This window comes from Ursus americanus, chromosome 22, assembly GCF_024610735.1.
Source record: "Ursus americanus isolate L20-20 chromosome 22, mUrsAme1.1.p, whole genome shotgun sequence".
Classification (NCBI taxonomy): Eukaryota; Metazoa; Chordata; class Mammalia; order Carnivora; family Ursidae; genus Ursus; species Ursus americanus.
Window position 1 is genome coordinate 9721345 of NC_142148.1, and position 20432 is coordinate 9741776.

The following is a 20432-nucleotide window of genomic DNA, read 5'->3' on the forward strand; positions in this document are numbered from 1 at the left end:
TGTGGGGGCTCTCCTGTATGTTTAGCAACATCCCTGGCCTCTGCTTGCTAGATGCCCACATGGTCACCTATATACGTGTGTACGTATGACCATCAAAAATGTCCCCAAGCATTCCCAAATGTCCTCTGGGGGCAAAATGACCCTTAGTGGAGAGCCACAAGATTAGCTCACTTGTTCTAGACCCTGTTAAGGGGCTTTGAGCACCACCACTATTCAGATGGGACCTCTGCAATCCTTTATTCCTGAATCGTGTTTACAAGGCACAGGCTGGGTGATGTCCTGAGAATTTACATTGTTCTCTTAACCCTGCAGCTCTGCGGCAGGTCCGTGATCCCTTTTTCAAAGGAGTAAACTGAGGTTCAGAAAGGTTCCGTTTCAGTTAGCAAGTAACTAAGCAAGCCCTGTGCCTAAGAGCTGAAGCCCACACCAAGTTCACTAGCTTCTCATGGTAAGAGGTTTACCTTGACAAACCTCTCACTGAAAATGGAATCCACCTTCTCTACGTGGAGCAGAAAAGGTCCCAGCCTTTGGCTTCTAATTTATATACTAGTCAGTATCTTTATTTATTTTTAACTTCAGACATTGACAGCACCTCTTTATTCCCTGGATTTAAATCTGTTTGGAAAGAAATCACTTTATAATCTTGCAGGAACGCTTGGGTTTTTACAGAAATTTTTAAACCTCCATATTAGATTGAACCACATGAAACTATCTGACCATGTTGGCCCACAAAAACATCAATTGCACATGATTCTACCATAGTAAAGAACATGATGCCACGAACTCCCATGTACCTGGGGCTGGGCTTCAACAATTAATGACGCATGGCTGGGCTTGTTTCTTCTGTCCCGCTATTCCCCTGTCCTGGATTATCCCATATCTAAACAACTTGTAAATATCCATCCCTAAACTAGTAGAATGCTCTTTAAAAACTCTTAATTTCATCTTCACACACACACCCCAAAAAAAGAAAAAAAACACTTTAGTGTTCATGCTTGTCCTGGTCTTAAATGGCTCTTACAATATGTTTAAATCAGGATCCAAGTAACCTCCTGATACCACAAGTCCTCCTTTCAAGTCGTTGGTTTTTTCCCCCCTCCATCTTTAAGTGATTTGCTGAAACAGTGTTATTTTGTCCAGGAGATCAGTGGTGCTTGAAGTGTGGTCTGTCTCCTGAATGGAGACAAAACAAATTCAGAAATCGAGTAAGCTTTGAAAAATAGCTTGACATTGCTGGACCAGCCTTCTGCCATCCCTAATGTTGGGCCTTTTGTTGTTGTTGTTGTATTTCACTAGTAATTTGTGTTATATTTTATAAAAGTAGCAGCCTGTGATGGATCCGAAAATGTTTTACAAGCTAAGTTTTCACCAGGTCGTTCGAGAAGCCCGGTTGCAACGTTTTGCAGCCTGGATCTTGCCAGTTGTGTCTGTCCTGTTTCCATGTTCCTTGTCCTCTGTATTTTCTGGAAGTTGGTAGTTCAAGAAAGGACTTCTGTAAGGCTGGGGTGTACGCGGCTTTCCATTTTTAATGATTTTTTTTTTTTTTTTTTTTTTTTTTTGGAGAGGTGATGAAGGGAAGTAAAACAATCCTGCTTATAAGACTTACTGTGGTGGTTTTTGAGAAATTAACACTTTCTGTCTCCATTTCAGCTTCAGAATTAGAAGATAATGTTCCCAAACCAACGTGTCCCTCCACGGGCAGCAGTGACGACCAGAAAGCCCCCGCCTTGGCGCTTCCCTCAGAGTCCAAGGAACAAACGGTGACGCTTGGAGAAAGGACCTTCAACTGTTGCTATCCAGGTGAAACATGAACTTGAACGCGCGGAGCCCCTTCTCCGTGCGGGGCGCTGGCGGGCGAGCTCCGCCTCCTTCACCTGCTGAGTCCGTGCCCTGCTCCGCGCAGCCACCGCGCAGGCGCATTCGGTGCGTTCTAAGCCGCCGGTGGCGTCAGACTCGGCGCGACTTCCCAGAACCTCGGGTGTATAGTAGCTTCCTTCTTGAGGCTCTATTCTAAGAAAAGCTGGATTTTTTTTTCTACTAGGTTGCCACTTCAAAACTGTTCACGGCATGAAAGATTTGGACCGCCATCTGAGAATCCACACAGGTAGGTGTCCGTTTGTTCGCACCGTTAATGTTGAAGGAAGTGGGTAGGAGTTTAAGCGCTGGCATATAGTGGTAGGCAGGACAGAGACGGTCTCTGCCTCACGAAATGGTCTGGTGGGGTGGGCCGGGACCTAAACAGCGGCTAGGGGGGTGCGTCCTGGGAGAACTGGTTGTAGGAGATCGGACTATTCCTGAAAGGCTTTCTGCTTAAACTCTGAGATGGCTAAGTAACCAGACAAGACAAGGAACATTCCAGCAGAGGGAACAGCAGGTGCAAAGGCTTGGGAGGTGTGAGCTAGTTGGAGACGTTGGTGAGGACGGGCTACAAAGAGGCCTCATGGCCCTAGTAAACCTCAGATAAGGTCGTGGACGCCTGGGTGGCTCCGTCGTTTAAGCGCCTGCCTTCGGTTCAGGTCATGATCCCAGGGTCCTGGGATCGAGCCCCACGTCAGGCTCCCCGCTCAGCGGGGAGTCTGCTTCTCCCTTTCCCTTCGCCTTCTCTCCCCTCTGTGCGCACACACGCGCGTCTCCTTCAAATCTTTAAAAAGAGTAATAAGGTTGCTTCTTAACGGTTCCTTCTTGAGAGCAGCCAGCTACTGAGAATATGGAGAAATAAGAGATGCTGGAGCAAAGGAATTTCCATGATCTATACTCAGGGTCTGCACACTATGGCCTGTGAAGCTCATTTGTCATCTGTGGCTGCTTCGGCCCCTACAGTGGCATTAGTGAGTCGTTGCCAGAAAAACTGCACAAAGCTAAAGGCATTTACTATCTGGCTCTTCACAAAAACTTTGCCCACTTTTTGGTCTCTGGTGTAGACCCCGTAGGAGCCTGTGGAAGTTAAGATAGTGGTCTGTGGGGCGCCTGGCTGGCTTAGGAGAGCGTGCAACCATTGATCTGGGGGCTGTGAGTTTGGACCCTACACTGGGTGTAGAGAGGACTAAAACTTTAAAAAATTAAGGGATACCTGGGTAACTCGGTTAAGTGTCTGCCTTCAGCTCAGGTCGTGATCTCGGGGTCCTGGGATTGATCCCCGTGTGGAGCCCTGTACTCAGCGGGGAGTCTGCTTCTCCCTCTCCCTCTGCCCTTCCCCCTGCTCATGTGTGCTCACATGTGCACACTTTAAAAAAAAAAAAAAAAAAAATTTAGGACCGCCTGCATGGCTCAGTCGGTTAAGTGTCTGCCTTCGGTTCAGGTCATGATCCCCATGTTGGACTGTCTGCTCAGTGGGAGCCTGCAGCTTCCCCTGCTTGTATACTCTCTCTGTCAAATCTTTAAAAATTAAAAAGATATTGGTCTGTTGGCTCTTACAGAAACCAAACCAAGTGGCTTAAACATAATCAAGTTCCTCTCAAGTACAACTGAAGGAGTACTCTACAGCTGGTAGAATGGCTCTGTCATCCTTAAATTAAAGCTTCATCTCCAGGTACAAGGCAACTGCTCTGTTAACTAGTGGAAAGCAGAAGCACGGGAGGGGCTCACAACATCCCTCCCTTGGTCCATGCCCTGCTCCACCCCCCAGCAGCATCCCTGGTGACTAGTGGGATATGAGCCACCTCAGGCATCAGGCGGCACTGGGTAGTGGCTTCTAGAAACCACAAAACTCGGGAGCTCCATTAGGAGGACCACTTTCTGGGCAATTAGTAGTCTCTGCTAAAAATGGGCATCGTGCTGTGCAAATAAGAGAAGGGTCCTCTTTGCCAGGAAAGGTCATGAAAGGCCTCTTAGTGAAGGGATTGTTGATCCTGTCCTTGAAAGGACCGGGCTACCAGGATGAGGTCAGCAGGAGCATGCAGATTGCAGAAGCCATCTGAACAAAGGAAACCCCGCCAACCATGACTGGTTAAGGCAACTTCAAAGCTGGTTGGTCGCTTGAGCAGTCTCTCTGCCGGGGTGGTACTATTGCTACCTTGTGGGTGGGGCTAGAGGTGCCTCTAAATTCCTAGGATACACAGGTCAGTCCCTATGACAAAGAATTCCCAGACCCCCAAATGTGAACAGTGCCAAGGTGGACCTAGAAAGATAGGCAGGGGTTGGATTAATGTTCTATTGGAATAATAGAGAGCATGATGGGGATGCAGAGAGTAGGTAAGGCCCTGTCCCTGGTGGGGTTCAGACTTAGTGATACAGAAGGGCAGACAGATGGCTTCTCTAGCAGATATTTTGGCTATTTCTGTGTCCAAGGCGAATGCTGTAGTTCTCTGAATATCTTAACTGTTGTAAAAGAGAGGGGTCTGGGGGATTTACAGCATCTCTCCCTCAGGACATGACCCAGAAACAGGATCCCTTGTGATTAATAGTGAGACCCAACTGATGGTGGCTTAAAACCAAGATATTTCTGTGTTAAAATAGTCCAAGTTAGGTATGGTAGACAGCCCCGTGGTTTCGGGGACTCAGACTCCTATGTTGCTGCTTTGACATCCCAAGTGTGTAGACCATGTTGGTGTGGTCTGAGCTGGCTTACTGCCTCCACCCCCTGATTTAAGGTATATAGAAGAAGTTACCCATCACTTGGGTTCATGCCTGTTAGGCCAGAACATAGTCACATGGCCCTTCCAGGCTATGGAAATGAAGGCTGGGAGAAAAGTCTTGACTCTGGCCACGTTCCCAGCTTATAGAGCAAGGGTTCTACTTACAAGAAAAAGAACTGACGTGTGGGCTGAGGGGCATCCCTGAGCAAGCTGGGAGAGGCGGGGAGGGCGCTACGTGCAGGTGATCTTTTAAAGGGTAGGCTGGACCTTTGCCGAATGGATACAACCGTGGTTCTCAAAACACTGTTGTGATCCTTTTACATCTAAAAATTAAAGCTCTCCCCCACCCCCAAGTTTGTTTGATCTATAGTTACTGCAGTAAAATAAAACCAAATTTAAAATATGTATCCACTTAAAAATAACAGCCAGAGTGGCTGGCTAGCTCGGGGCAGGAGAACATGCAACTGTTAATCTCGGGATCGTGAGTTTGAGCCCCACATTGGGTGGAGAGATTACTCAGAATTTAAAAACAAAAACAAAAAAACCCTGTAAGCTCCTTATAGCAATACTTTTATGAGAAGTAACTGTTTTCCCCAAAAAATGTGACCAGTGGTATTATCTATACCTTTGTAAATCTCAAGTTGGCAGGATACTCACACCTGCATATAATACATTGCTGTGTTTTGAAGGATCTGAAGAAAAATCTGGTGCCTCACCTGTGGTCCGAAATGGAATATTCTGTTGATAGCGTTTTCAGATAATCTTTAATATTCTACCAAAACACAACAGAGGGAAGTTTCTTCAACTTTTTTCAAGATAGAGCACGCGAGTGGTGGGAGGGACAGAGGGAGAGAGAATCTTCACACAGAGCAGGACTCGATCCCGTGACTCATGAGAAAATGACCTGAGCTGAAACCAAGAATTGGATGCTTAATGGACTGAGCTACCCAGGTGCCCCAAGGGTAGTTTCTTAAGGATCAGTTGATGTATAGAATCTGGAGCCATATCCATAAACGTTTCAAACCAATAAAACCCATTGTTCTGTTTACTTTTTGAATGGCTCGTACCTGTGCTTGATTTTTCTTGACCTGTCCTACATTGGCCACTTGGAAAATACTGGTTTACCAACTTATATAATCCTTCCAAACATTGACCCATTTTATAATAGAAAAAAAAAATCAGTTGTTAATATTCGCAATCTCTCCAGAAAAATCTAAATACCAGGAAACTGCATGCCCAGGGTAGGGGATAGATGTTCCGAAATCCTAACTTTGGGGTTAGAGCTGGGATGTTAACCACTGCAACATTGTCGGTGATCATCCTTGGAATGACAGGCTCACGTAGTTCATTCTGAAGAAAATATTCACCAAATCCCAAATTTGAAAAAGCCACAGTGGGTCTGTTCTTTCAAGTGAAACTGACATCTGCCCCCTCGAAATGCTGCTTCCCGCCCCCCCCCACACACACACACAATGGCTTGTTCTCAAGACTCTGTACTTTGGTCTGCCTTCTTATTTCATTACACGGTGTTAAAAAGGCTTTGGGGGAGAGACTTAATATAGGTAATAGGTTTTGCTGCTGGAAAGCCTATTCCTAAGGGAAACTGGCTCTGGGTTCACTGGGAGGGCCCGGCCGGGAAGAATCCCGTTCTGCTGCGGGAGCTGGTGATCCGAGTCAGGCACCTGCAGCTCTGTCCAGGTGCCCCCACAGCAGGTGAATGGCAACAATGAAAAAGGACAAGTCCCATCTTCGTAGTAGGATGAAGATAACTTCCGACAGCAGACTCGACAGGAGGAGACTCCGGGACCCCCAGGCGCTCACAGACTGCGCTTTGAGACCGTGGAGGTGGAGTCTGACAGGCTAATGCAGGGAGTGAGGCGGGGCGGACGCAGGAGCAGCTCAGAGCGAGCCCCTGTGTGCGCAGAGTGGAGGCTTGCTGTGGGCTTATTTGGGGGAGAGTAGGTTAGAAAGCTGGGTGTGCTGACATTAGAGACCTCTTGGAAAACAAGGCCTTGATTTTGGGTTTTGGGTTTTTTTTTGTTTTTGTTGTTTTTTTACCTCTAAAGTTCCATTTCCTCTACCCCAAATGCCAGGATCCTGGATGAAAATTTTTAATCAAAAATAGTTGAATTGTAAATGTTTAAGATGCTCATGCAACATTTATTTAGCTTAGTAAAGGAGGTTGACTTATAGTATTGCTATTTTTTTTATCCTATTTCCTCACGTAGCACTGGAATCCGGGTTAATTGGTCATGAAGTAAGTGGGGATGGGGTGTGTTTTTTCTTTCCCTGTGCTGTAGACAGTAAAGTGAATGTGGAAACCCTGTTCCTGGAAGACTTGATAGAGCATACCCGCAATGCTCTCTGCTTCCGACTTTTTCAGCGGATGGAGAGAGTGTAGATTAGGCTGTGAGGACAGTGTCCATCTCTGGGACAAATAAACACAGCTCAGTTCCTCCCAGTGTCCCCCAGAGTCAGTCACCACTCTGCACCTTGGGCAGCCTTCTGTCTGGACCTGGCTGGTGGAACGGCCTCTGGCTGGAACATGCCAGAAAAGGCGGTCTTGACTTTTTTTTTTTCCTGCCGTGGACTCCTGGCAATTTTGTGAACCTTATGGACCCTTCCCAGAATGTTTTTAAATTAAATCCCATTAAACTATATTTCAGTACAAGTTCTATCAGTGTTAAACGTGTGGTATTTTAATACATACACCCCTGCTACCTTCAGTATGGTAAACACCAGCTGTGTCAGCCTCACCTGGGAGCTTGAGAAACCCCGAATCTGGGGTGCCTGGGTAGCCCTGTTGTTAAGCATCTGCCTTCGGCTCAGGTCATGATCCCAGGGTCCTAGGATCGAGCCCCGCATCGGGCTCCCTGCTCAGCGGGGAGCCTGCTTCTTCCTCTCCCACTCCCCCTGCTTGTGTTCCCTCTCTCACTGTCTCAAATAAAATCTTTAAAAAACAAAAAAACAAAACCCCGAATCTCCGGGCCAACCCAGATGCATGGACACAAACTACACTTTACTCTCTCTGTAAGTTTGACTTGAGAAATGGGAAATGTTGGTCAAAGGGTCCAGTTCTAAGATAAGTGAGTTCTAGGAAGCTGATGTACAGTGTGGCGATTGTTAGCAACTTTCAAGTCTGTACTACTAACAGTAGATCTTCAATGTTCTCACCACAAAGACAGTAAATATCGAAGGTGAAGGAGGTGTTAACTAACCTTATGGTGGTAATCCTTTCTCAGCATATACTTGTATGAAATCATCACACACCTTAATGTCACATCCATTATATCCCAAAGCTGGGGGGAAACCCCACTTTAATGAGCCCTTCCTCAGCCCCCAGATGATTGGTAGGTGCAGGAACACTAAGAAAACCCGGAGTTGAGCGTTAGCAGACCAGCTACTACCTCTTAATTGTGAAGTAGTGATGAGTGTCAGTAATCCCTCAGAGCTGCGGCAAGTGTGACATGGTATGAACACTGCTCCTGTCTCTTGGCCAGGATCTCCGTTACCATTATTGGGTTTGTTGATTACATAATGGGTAGAAATGCTAAATTCCAGTTAGAGGTAGTAGAAATAAAAACCTAATTGTTATATGAGGTCTTGTACCCCCTAAATCTTATCCACAAGCCCTAAATTAACCCTCTGATTTGGGGGGAGGGGGGCTGCGTGTGTGCATGCCTGGGTGGCTCAGCTAGTTAAGCGTCTGCCTTGAGCTCAGGTGATGATCCCAGGCTCCTGGGATCGAGCCCCACATGGGGCTCCCTGCTCAGTGGGGAGCCTGCTTCTCCCTCTCCTTCTGCCTGCCGCTTCCCCTGCTTTTGTGCCCGCACGCTCACTCTTTCAAATAAAAAAATTTGAAAAACTCTGATCTGGAATGTTACAGGTCATCTGGGCAAGAGAAACGTGGTAAACCACACAGTGGCTCTTTAAAGCATCTGCCTGAGAGTGATCCCTTCGTTTCTATCCCATGTCATTGGGCAGAAAAAGGCACGTGCCCAAGCCTGTGGTCTGTGGGACTAGGAGGCAGAATTTTCCTGGGAAAGGGACCACTAGTGAATAATTGAACCGTGCATAGTTCACCTTGGGGTTCATCTCTGACTTAGGGGTTTTCTCCTGGTTCAGACTTTGTAATGTGGTATCTTCCTAGACCATTATCCGTGTTATCAAGTCTTATTTGGTTGGGGGTAAGGTTCTACTTAAGCCATGATGGACTTAATCTGAGGTCCCCTTTTTCTTTTCCAGTGTCTGTTGGAATGGTTCTCAACCAGGTAGTCTCGTCGTCGTGTCCGTCCCCCCCCCCCCCCCGTCCTCCAGCCCTGGGGACATTTGGCAATAATCAGAAGACCTTTTTGACTCTTAAAACTAGGAACGAAGGTGCTGCTGGCATCTAGTGGGAAGTGGTGAGGGATGCTGCTACAGGACAGCCTCCAGCAAAGGATTACTTGGCCAAAAAGGCAATGACGCTGAGCTCCAGAACCCTGGGGTATTGGTATCTTGAGCAAACCTCCCTTCTTGACCATATTTTGTTTATATGGATTAACTGCTGTGTATCTTGATTTTTCTAGTTCGTTGAATCGCATAGTTCACTTCCAGCCGTTTGTTAGAAATTAAGTCTACAAACATCCTTTTGAAAGCAGGGTGAGGCTATAGGTTTTGACACACAGAGCTTTCCCTGTCCATCTCTAGGGAGTTTGTAATCTGATTTTGGTTCTTAAACAAAAATTGTCTTAAAATATCCCCTGACTTTTGAAAAACCTTTTGGGAAACCGTGTCAGATTCGTAAGTTTAAGTCACATCTATTTGGTTTTATCTTTTCGGTATGAATTTTTTTAGTGGCTTTCACCAGGATTTCTGTTTTGCCCCATATTTGATACTCCTAGCATTTTCCTGAAATATTTATGTACCTTAGGGGCTTTAAGCTGATTTTTAAAATGTGTTAAAACTTAACAGGGAAACTTAATCTGTTTTTACTTATACATAGTTTGACTTTTACTTGTGTTCTATTGTCTTTCTGTATGGTTCTCTTGTGGTTTGGAAGCAATACTTCCCATTTTACTATATCCCACAGCTTATCCACTTCCTTTTTTGTGATGTACACAGTTCAAGTGTGATGCTCTGAGTCATCAGCTGGCTTTATTTTCTCTAACCACTGCATGCTATTAAGTATAGAACTCGATTTAAATAGTTTCTATAGAACTTTGCAGACACCACTCCCCTTGTCTGAGGAATTACACACTGATCTGAGCATTTCTTTCTGAAAGTTGTAAGAGCTCCTTCTTGGGCTTCTGAAACTGTATCACCCTGCCTCCAGATAAGCCATTTAAGACCTGGAGCTGTTGGTAGTGTTGAGAAATAACTATTTTCTCCGCTCTGTCCTGGACCATCTAGACCTGGCTTTCATGTCTTGTCCTTTCCCTCTTGTCCTTTCAGACAGCCTTCTGGGGGATTCTTCAACTCCATATTCAAAGTCCTCTTCTGACATCCTTTCTGCTTGTCACCTTGGAGTCTGGAGAGTCCCCAGGAGAATTGGAATTATGGCAATTGTTTGCTTTTAGAACCTCAACTTCTTGAGTTGGGTGTGTCTTCCTGGGTCTAGCTTTCCCCCAAGCATTTGGTTATTGGGTAGATTTTTTTATTTGTAAGCGATCAGTCTGGAGTGGTTGTAGGGGAGGAAATGGAGCACTAGAGGAAATGCTCTGGCCTTGGGGTTCTGTTCTCTAGAGTTCTCTAGAGTATCTCTAACTACGTGAGGTTTTATGCACTGTTTCTGTGGTGTAAGACCCTCATTTTCTGACAGCCCGGGGTAGACACCATTGCTGCTATAGTTTGGTACAAGTAAGGGAGGAGTCAACCTGGCCATTCTCTGTGAGCCGTGAAGGCTGTTCCCAGATCTCTACACTTGATCTTGAATGCTTCTGTAACCACTCCCTTTTCCCGAAACAGGGTTTGGCCTCTGATTTTCTCCTTCAACCTAATCTTACCTGTTCCTTAGGATTCTTTAAAATTTGTGAGCCATGCATGACTAGCACACCTTCTCATTTCCCAACGTGCTGAACCATGTACGTCAGTATCTTCCTGTCGGGACATCTGGACAGAAGGACGAGGCAGACCCCCATGCCCAGGCTCCCATCTGGGTCAGCTCTCTTTGCAGTCACCTTCACAGAGAAACCCTTAAAACCTTGAATCTTCCTTATGTGTTTGAAGGAGACAAGCCCCACAAGTGTGAGTTCTGTGATAAGTGCTTCAGCCGGAAGGACAACCTGACCATGCACATGCGTTGTCACACCAGCGTGAAGCCCCACAAGTGTCACTTGTGTGACTACGCCGCCGTGGACAGCAGCAGCCTCAAGAAGCACCTCCGCATCCACTCGGACGAGCGGCCCTACAAGTGCCAGCTCTGCCCCTACGCCAGCCGCAACTCCAGCCAGCTCACCGTGCACCTGCGCTCGCACACAGGTAGGTCCCTGGCCTGGGAACCCGTGCCTGCCTTGTTGTCCAGTTTCGTAACCTTCATCGCGCGCGAACACAAGCGACCAAGATGACTTGGTGGCTGAAAGGAAAGGAATTTCTGTGTTTTCCACCAAGATGGCAATTTTCAGTAAAACCTGAAAGTCTGACAGCTGGGTTTTCCGACTTGGCGACATAGGCCGCAGCTGGGGATGAGTTCCCCATACAGCAGTGAAGCAAAGGATGTCTCTCGAAAGTCTTGACGGATAAACTAGGTGTTTCAGTCACTTCACATAAACCGATCACATGGCTGAATTCAGAAACGTAGCAAAATTAGTTGACCAGAACTGCAAATCATAGACTTCTAGTGCTAGAAATTAGACTTTGCAGAGAGCTTTATCTTCCCTTTGTGAGACCCCACTGAATAGCAATAGATAGAATCAACCAATTCATCATGGCACAGAAAAATGGGAATTGGGGGGCTCACAAGGAGGCTCAGAAAATGAGGCTTTTCAATGAATTCATAGAAGATGGTAAGCGGATGGAATATGCTGACATCTGAAACTGTTTAAAAAAAAAAAAAAAAACTCTTCCAGCAGACAAATGGCTCCCAACTCTGTGGCTGCCTCTCAGTCTTTCTAACCAATGTCTTACTGCCCTGAGAGCTCTGGACTTGGAACTGGCATGTAGACAGCCGAGGCCACAGAGCTCAGAGGAGAAGCTAAAGCCTATTGGCAACATGGCCCACACTGCCCAATTGCAGGTAAAAACCCATGGCCACCTATATCTAATCCTTAAACCAGTCTGTTCTTCCTAAATCTAAATGTCAACTATGGATTATGAGTCATTGGCAGGAAATGAGTGATCTAAAATGCCCCAAGTCTAACAAATCCTGGAGTTAACAGAGTACTTGGGTCATAGGCAAGAATTCTTCAATTCTAATTGGTATCTCCCCACTAGCAGAAATGTTTCCTCCAAGAAGAATTCTGTGAAAAGGTAGAACAAAGTATGAATTAAGACTGGAGTTGCTGGCTACAAAGGCAAAGAAATTTTCCAGAGATTAGAAGGAAAAAAAAAAAAACTGATTTGGATAACTGAGAAAGAATAAGAAGCCGGAAGTTTGGTTACTAGGTAGGTCTAGGGGAAAAAAAGAAAATAGAAATGAGAAAATCAAATGAGAAAAAATTTCTCAATTCTAAGGAGCCATGAGAGTGGAAAGGATTCCCGAGATGCCAAGTGGGACAGACGGAGTGGATAGGCAGAGTCAAACCTAGAAAACCTTTTCAGTAGTATTAGCTTCTAGGGTGATAGTGGAATAATGCCCTCAAAATTGGGAAATGATTTTAAATGAATTCTATACCCAGCTAAACTCTGTGAAGTATACAAGTAGAAAGTAGACAAAATCTGGCAAGAAATCAAACTTCCAGCCATCATGCTAGTGGAAGTTACTGGAAGATAACCTCTTCTCCAGGGAGAAAACAAAACATGGCATATTTGATGTATATCTGAATATAGCTAACAGAGGTTGCAGTAAAGGGAAGTATCAGGATGATTCCTGTGTTGAAGGTTTAAAAGAAAATTCAATAAATCAGAAGCTCAAAATCCACAAGAAATTTCATCTAAAATGTTCCATAATTAAAAGACTGGGGGACTTTTGAGATTATGGCAAGATTCTTTTTTCCTCAATGCACAGTCCAGTCAAGAATTAAGCTAAACTGTGACCCCAAATGAGCGTGTAAGAAAAGAGAATCAATTTGACCTTGATGCTAACAACTATCAAATGGCCCAGGTGTGACAATGACCCTCTAAGGAGGTGGGCAGAATTCTGGTGCAGGATCTGGCTCTGGTGAATGACACAGACCCGGTCATACATTACAGTTTGATTCTAACCCTGAAAACGACTAGTTAAAGCACGGGAATTCACTGGTCAGAAGGCAAATGTTCTTGAACTTCAATGTGAACACCCTGAGAACTAGGAAGAGGTAGTATGGTGAAGACGAGGGAACCCTCAAGAACCCTCTCAAGCTGATGGGCTGAAAGTTAGGAGACTGTTACCCCAATGTAGAAGGTAATGCCCGAGGAGTGTGATACACACCCCACAATGGAGGTGGCGGCTGGGGGAAAGGGTGGACGTGTAGAATAAGTGAGATCCTCATCTTCGCTTATGTTCAGCTGATGAGAATCATTAAAGTAGCAACCTCCAAAAGCACTAAAAATCCTTAGTGCCTCCAGAGTACAGAGCAGGCTATGGATCTTCAGGAATTTGTCCCCTGCCGCCATATTCCTGTATTAATCTTATAAATAAAATTCAGCCTCGTTGTGTAACTGAGACTTTAGTAATACAAGCCAACCAATTGATGTAATATAGCTTAAACGCTAGAGTCAGCGATAAGTCATGGTTTGATTTGGAACAGTTGTAACATAAGTTGTGCCTCTTCCATGTCTGGTGTGGGGTCTTAGATTAAACGAGCTAGATTCTAGTAAAGTGGCTTCGTGAAGAGTGTGGACTTGGATGCCATGGTGCCTGAGTTCAAATCCCTGCTATTTGACCTCGAAGTCTCCGTTACCCCATCTGTTCAATGGGGGTAATAATACCCACTCATGAGATTGTCGTGAGGATAAAAGAAGTTAACATACATGGTAAGTGGTGGTGGTAGGGAGCTCCCTGTCGTTGGAGCTCAAAGACCCAACTGTCTCTGCACCAGGTGTTCTGATGCATGTTTGGCGGGGAGGGGGGAGTTCATTTGCCTGCCTGCTCTAATGGAAACACACCTTCCGTTGTTAGGGGACACCCCCTTCCAGTGCTGGCTCTGTAGCGCCAAGTTCAAAATCAGCTCGGACTTGAAAAGGCACATGATCGTGCACTCGGGGGAGAAGCCTTTCAAGTGCGAGTTCTGCGACGTCCGCTGCACCATGAAGGCAAACCTCAAGTCGCACATCCGCATCAAGCACACGTTCAAGTGCCTGCACTGCTCCTTCCAGGGCCGGGACCGGGCCGACCTCCTGGAGCACAGCCGGCTGCACCAGGCTGACCACCCCGAGAAGTGCCCCGAGTGCAGCTACTCGTGCTCTAGCGCGGCGGCCCTGCGCGTGCACAGCCGGGTGCACTGCAAGGACCGCCCGTTCAAGTGCGACTTCTGCAGCTTCGACACCAAGCGGCCCAGCAGCCTGGCCAAGCACATTGACAAGGTGCACAGGGATGAGACCAAAACGGAGAACCAGGCCCCGCAGGGCAAGGAAGGGCCCCGAGGGAGCAGCTCCCAGCACGTGGCCAAAATAGTGACCCAGCGGGCCTTCCGCTGTGAGACCTGCGGAGCCTCCTTCGTCAGGGACGACTCCCTGAGATGCCATAAGAAACAGCACAATGACCAGAGTGAGAACAAGAACTCAGACTTGGTCACCTTCCCGCCCGAAAGCAGTGGCTCAGGGCAGCTGGGCACCCTGGTCTCCGCAGGCCAGCTGGAGACGTCCCCAGAGCCCAGCCAGTTCCTCTAGTTCACCCAAAGAGGGTGGTTGGCTGTCCGAATTCCAGACATGCTGTGGTCCAGCCCTCCGCGTGCAGGCCATCAAGCCAGACTTGAGTCTCCAGCTCTGGGGACTGATGCTCCAACTTTATAGGCCCTCGGGGCCGTGGCTGCCGTCGCTGGCATGAGAACTGACACCAGAGCAACACCGTGGAGACACCTCTCCACGTTGCTGTCTTCCCTCCAAACATCGGCTCCGCAAGTTGACCCAGTCCTTCCAAAGTGGGGGGGTCCGTTGCGCTCTGCTCTATCCGATAGGAATAGTTTCTCGATGGATTCCAGTCCTAAAATTGATCCATCTCCAATGGAATTATGAAACTGTTTATACCACGTGGGAAACTAAACTGATGTGTATAGTGGGGAAGGTTAAGACGGCGACGGGGGTGCATTCCGTGGAGGACCTGGGGGCATCTGGGAAAGTTCTATTTCTTAACCTAGGTGGTGGTTATGAGTGTTTGCCTTATGCGTTCGTGTGGTTCCTTTTATCATTGTCTTATAATAAAAAGGCAGACTCCGCTGTAGAATGATGTAAGAGGAACGCTCCATTTTTCTTTACACTCTCCCATCAGACTGGTTATGGTGTGGGGTTCGCCATCCCCACCCCATTCAGTAGTGCTTTCTAGGGAGACACAGGATTTCTCCAGGTTTAGTGCTGCAGTGAAGCGAAATGCAGCTTGACCTGTAGGTGGCGCCAAAGATCAAGCTAACACTAGGTGAGCCCTCACGTGTGCGTTGTGAAACTGCATTTACATGCTTCCTACGGAAAACGCTCGGGGCGCATTGGGCCCCGGCTTGGTTCTGGGACATGTGATGCACGAGACAGCCTGAGCTTAGGGTCTTTCATCGCAATAAGTACTTGGTGTTTGCTGAACCAACAAATGGAAATCCAGACTTTTTGTAGATGGACGTTTTACTTCGGCCAAAACTTAGAAGGCTCTGGAATGCCAGTGGATATACAACTTATCCACAGTTGTGTCGTTGCTTGGCATCTTTTCTTCAGGTGCAGTCTTTAATACAAATTATGTGCCCTCATCAAGTTAAACATCTGTGCTTTTAAAACCGATTAAATAGATCCATTGTTTTTGGTAAACTAGGAGAAAAAGGACGGGAACACTTTTATAGATTGTACACAAGGGAATAAACAGTTTACTTATGGAAGGCATGTAGCTTATTTTGTTATGAATTCTGTTGTTTGCACATACCTGATTTAAGTGTGGCAGCAGGTGAATGACGATACACAGTCGGATCTCTTTGTTGTGAGGAGAGAATGATGTCTGAGACCCACCATAGAATTAATCTTTGCTTTGGAACTGTTTTGATTGTCCAGAAGAGTGTCTGGTGACTGAATGCCCGTGCGTTGTACAGATTCTGTGTCACCTCTGTTTGTCACGAGCCTTATCTGTGTTTCTGTTCTAGTAGCAAGAGGGCTGTTGACCTTTCAAGTGGGAACCCATAGATCGAAATCATATAAACGTTCCTCGAACTTTTCGTATCTCAGCTCTTCAGATAAACAGGAAAGCCTTTTTAAGATTTTATTTCTTTGACAGATACAACGAGAGAGGGAGCACAAGCAGAGGGAGTGGGAGAGGGAGAAGCAGGCTTCCCACCGAGCAGGGGGCCCGATGCGGGACTCGATCCCAGGACCCTGGAATCATGATCTGAGCGGAAGGCAGACGCTTAATGACTGAGCTACCAAGGCACCCCAACAGGAAAGCCTTTTTAGAAGTTTTTTTTTTCCCCCAGTTGTATGGACTTCAGAGGTCTGAGGTCCACCCTAGGTATCACCCAGCAAATTTGGGTTCCCCATAGAGCAGAGGTCCACGCAGAGTTCCAGACCAGATAGATTGGAGGCATTGTGGGGCCATAAGGTCTCTCTTGTGAGGAAACTCTGGCTTTAGCACAAAAGCAGCCGTTGGCTATAAGAGAAAGAATGAACGTGTCTGCGTTCCAGTAAAACTTTATAGAACAACTCAGGAAGTGGAAGAGTAAACTCTTCTAGGATGAGACTTCAAATACATAGATAATGACAGAACTGTGAAAAACAGCCATGATGGCTAAGGGGCTGCTGACCTGGTACAGACCGGAAAGGCCAAGTTTCTGTGTCTCCCTTTGCAAGGTCAATATGTGTCTGAAAGGGGAAATTGAGTATGTTTGCAGTTTGATTCACCCAAAACAGGAGTAGGTGGACTTTTTCAGTCAAGGGCCAGATTGTAAATATTTTGGACTTTGCTTGCCTTTGTCTCTGATGAAGCTATTCAGCTCTGCTCATCTCTTCTGTTGCAGCACAGTTTCTCAATTCTGTCATTGTAACTAGCTGGAAATAATAGGTAAGCAAATGGGCATAGTCGTGTGCTTTGGGGCGCCTGGGTGGCTCAGTCAGTTAAGCGTCTGCCTTCGGCTCAGGTCATGATCCCAGGATCCTGGGATCAAGCCCCACGTGGGGCTCCCTGCTCTGCAGGGAGTCTGCTTCTCCCTCTCCCTCTGCCCTTCCTCTGCTCGTTCTCTTTCTCTCTCTCTCAAATAAATAAAAATATCTTAAAAAGGTGACCTGGGAATTAGGGCCAGCTGTGCAGGGGCAGAGTTGAATCCTAGCTTCACGTAAAATTTCATTAAAATATTGACCTTGATCAGTGAGATTTGGGGCACCACTTTCTGTTGGCACCTGAGGGGACTGCCTTACCCACCTCACCCTGATCCCTGCCTCTTGTCCAAATGAAAAAACTGGAAGCATAAAGGTGAAGAAACTTCTAGAACAGACTTGGGTTTCAGCCCCTGGCAGGGTAGCTCCGGAGTCCATGTTAACAAAATGCTAGGCTGGGTCTCAGAAAATTTTTTTAAAGTAATAAATTGAGCAGGGTGATGTGGACAATCCCAAAGAAGCCTTTTGACATAAGTTAATGGGGTTGAGGAGGAAGGATGTGAGGAAGCCCCAGCCTCTGGCAGTAGTGTCTGGCTGATATCCAGCTGGAGACTCAGATTCTCCATTTGCTTCTCTAAATGTGCCACTTCAGGCATTTGACTTAATGATTAAATCAGCTGGTGTAAAACAAAACCAAGGTTGGTGTACCTGCTTGCCTGTTTCTCTTGTTTGGGGGAAGGCAGATTGGAAAATAACCGAGAACTAGTACTGTGACCTTCTGGTGTTGGGGAACGTGGCTTCTGTCTTCTCCCCACTCTGGATCTTCCACACGTGGTCCAAGATGGCACCACCTTAAGCTCCAACCAGGTGGAAAAGGCCATGCCCCTTCCCCTTAACACTGCCAGGAAGTTTTACATGAACTTTTGCACACCTCCCCTGGTTACCTGGCTGGTCCTACAGCGTTGCTATTGTGAAGGGGGCTGAGAGATGGTGTCGCTGGAGTAGACTGTGCCAAGTTAAAACCTGGAAAGAGTTGCTAGGCCATGAGTGTTCTCTGCCCCTGAGCAGTCATGTAGCCTCCTGAAAGTTGGAGAGGACTTTCCTAGGAAACACCTGGCTCACATCCCTGAACACCCAGGGTGTTCTGTACATGAACACTTCTCTTTTGTCTGGACTTTACTGGGTCTGTCTTTGCCTGCTCTTGATGGATGTTGGTCCATGGTATTTGTCTAAGTCCAGTGGGTCTCAACAGTGGCCACAGTCCCCTGGGAAGCTCTTAGGTATATGGAATCTATCTTGGAGGCAGGGGTGCGGGACAGGGGTATTTTCTGGAATTCAAGTGATTCTAATGTGCAGCGGGGGCACAGCTGCTCCCGTTGAAGGAGCAGGGCTATCCTCATAGAACTGCCCCCTGTGCTGTCACAAAGGGCCCTACACTCGATTGCGTGCTCTGCTCTTGCCATCCTGAAATTCTTAATTTTTAAACAAAGAGTCCTGTGTTTTCATCTGGCATCAGACCCTGCAGATTATGTAGCTGGTCCTGTGAAGGAAGAAAAAAATTTGCCTAAGAAGGAAACCTGTCTGCGTCGCTGGTACAGAAACTGTCGTAACCGTGGTTGGCCAGCCAGCCATCCTCCTCTGCGTAGAAGGAACGAGCACGGGGAACCATGGTGTTCCTCTGCACGATTCCATTCAGACCTCACGATGAATGGCATTTGCATTTGTCCTGAAAGGGAACCTATCTTCGGAAAAGTTAATACAGCCAGTGCAGGATAGACAAACCCAGGTGTGCCAGGCTCACATCCCTGCCTGGTATTTGCAGTCTGGTTCTCCTCTAGCGGATAGGGCGTCTTCCCCTAACAGAGGTGGGGGAATCAGAGATGAAACCATTTGAGTTCCGAGTGTTAAGACAGAAAAAGGATAAGCTCTTGCTGCAAGAATGATGAGGTCTATGGTGGGATTGGAAAAAAAAAAATCTTGAGCTATGGGTATCGTTGGATGATTGCAGAAACGTCCTCAGGCTGTCCGACCACATGCTGGGACAAGTATTGCAGGAATGACCGACATGACTTTCTTCCAACACAGACAGGTTACCTAATTGTAGTGTCTGACTAAAGTCAAGAGTGTTAGGATTTGAACCCATGTCTGAGGCCTGCAGGTGGAAGTCCTTCTAATACCCAGTACTGCCTGCTTGGGAGACCTGTCTTAAGGCCTGAGTTCGCTTTGAGGCCTGGACCTCTTTCAGTTCAGTGAAGTCTATGAGTCCCTTCTGAGTGATGTTTAAAGATTTTATTTATTTGAGAGGAGGGGAAAGAGCAAGCAAGAGCACAAAAGCAGGAGGAGGGAGAAGCAGACTCCCCACTGAGCAGGGAGCCTGAAGTGGGGCTCCATCCCAGGAAGCTGGGATCATGACCTAAGCCGAAGGCAGCCACTTACCTGACCGAGCCACCCAGGCGCCCCCTGAATGATGTTTACAAGAAGAAAACAATGCATATGTTTGTAAGGGGAACAATTATATTGAAAAAGTTATCAAAATATGTTTTGAACTATGTATAGTTATCAGTGCATTAAATAAGCTCTAGCAGCCGATCTAATAACTACTCTTACTCTGAAGTGGTGATGGTATTTCAAGATAACTAGAGCCTGAAAAGTGATGTATTTCCCACGTTCTATGAATGTACCTGATTTGCTTTGACTTGCTAATGCCACTGTGGTTTGGTACCTATAGCCAGAATTGATGAAATGCTCGATTTCAGTTGAAGGCTAGTGCAGGAAGTTCCTCTCCTTTCCTGTCCGAGACCCTGGACTCTCTCAATTCCATCCATGGTCTCCTTGACCCTATATGAAGACCTTCAGTGCTAATGCAGTTTCTGGGATCTGGTGTCCGTGGTAAAATTTGAATTTGCACTTGCTTCCATCATAACCAGGTCTAGTAGCACCAGCATTTGAAAACATACCCCCCGGGGCACCTAGGTGGTGCAGTTGGTTGGGCGTCCGACTCTTGGTTTCAGCACAGGTCATGGTCTCGGGGTCCTGGGATGAAGCCCCACGTCGTCAGGCTCTGCGAGGAATCTGCTTGAGATTCTCTCTCTCCCTTTGCCCCCTCCCGCTCATGCTGTCTCTAAAACAAATCTTAAAAACAAAAAACAAAACTTTCCCCTACCACCCCTGCCCAAAACACTTACTGTAGGAGGGCTTCACCAAATGGGCTCTTTGTGGTACAGTATAGTCTTTTTCTGATAAGCTGCTCTTTAAGATGCAATCCTCACATGTTAGTTTAATGGACTTTGACCCATAGAAAACAGACATTGTATGTTTGTCAAACAATTCTGAAGTTCTCAAGCCATGGCACCCACTCACATTGTACTATATATTTCTTGAAAGGTTACAAAAGACTGGCTTCAGCCTCTCGCTAAGGGTAGGCTTTTTGCCCAAAGCTGGGCAGGTAACAGGTGAGTAATAGCAGTTAATGCCAGTGCTCAGCCTAGTGTCCTTTGTACTTAGTTACAAGTGTCCCGGGAGGGG

At 46.7% G+C, this 20432-nt stretch overlaps 1 protein-coding gene across 2 annotated transcripts in view; it reads left to right on the forward strand.

Annotated features, from left to right (window-relative positions):
• ZFP64 (ZFP64 zinc finger protein) overlaps nucleotides 1-15706 on the forward strand; it is an 84271-nt gene extending 68565 nt beyond the window's left edge. For both annotated transcript variants that reach the window (XM_045808451.2, XM_045808452.2), the window contains 4 exons: nucleotides 1651-1800; nucleotides 2042-2104; nucleotides 10782-11033; nucleotides 13810-15706. In XM_045808451.2, the coding sequence (XP_045664407.1) occupies nucleotides 1651-1800; nucleotides 2042-2104; nucleotides 10782-11033; nucleotides 13810-14519 (1175 nt within the window). In that variant the 3' untranslated portion in view covers nucleotides 14520-15706. The remainder of the gene's footprint in view (nucleotides 1-1650; nucleotides 1801-2041; nucleotides 2105-10781; nucleotides 11034-13809) is intronic.
• Nucleotides 15707-20432: the final 4726 nt, after the last annotated feature.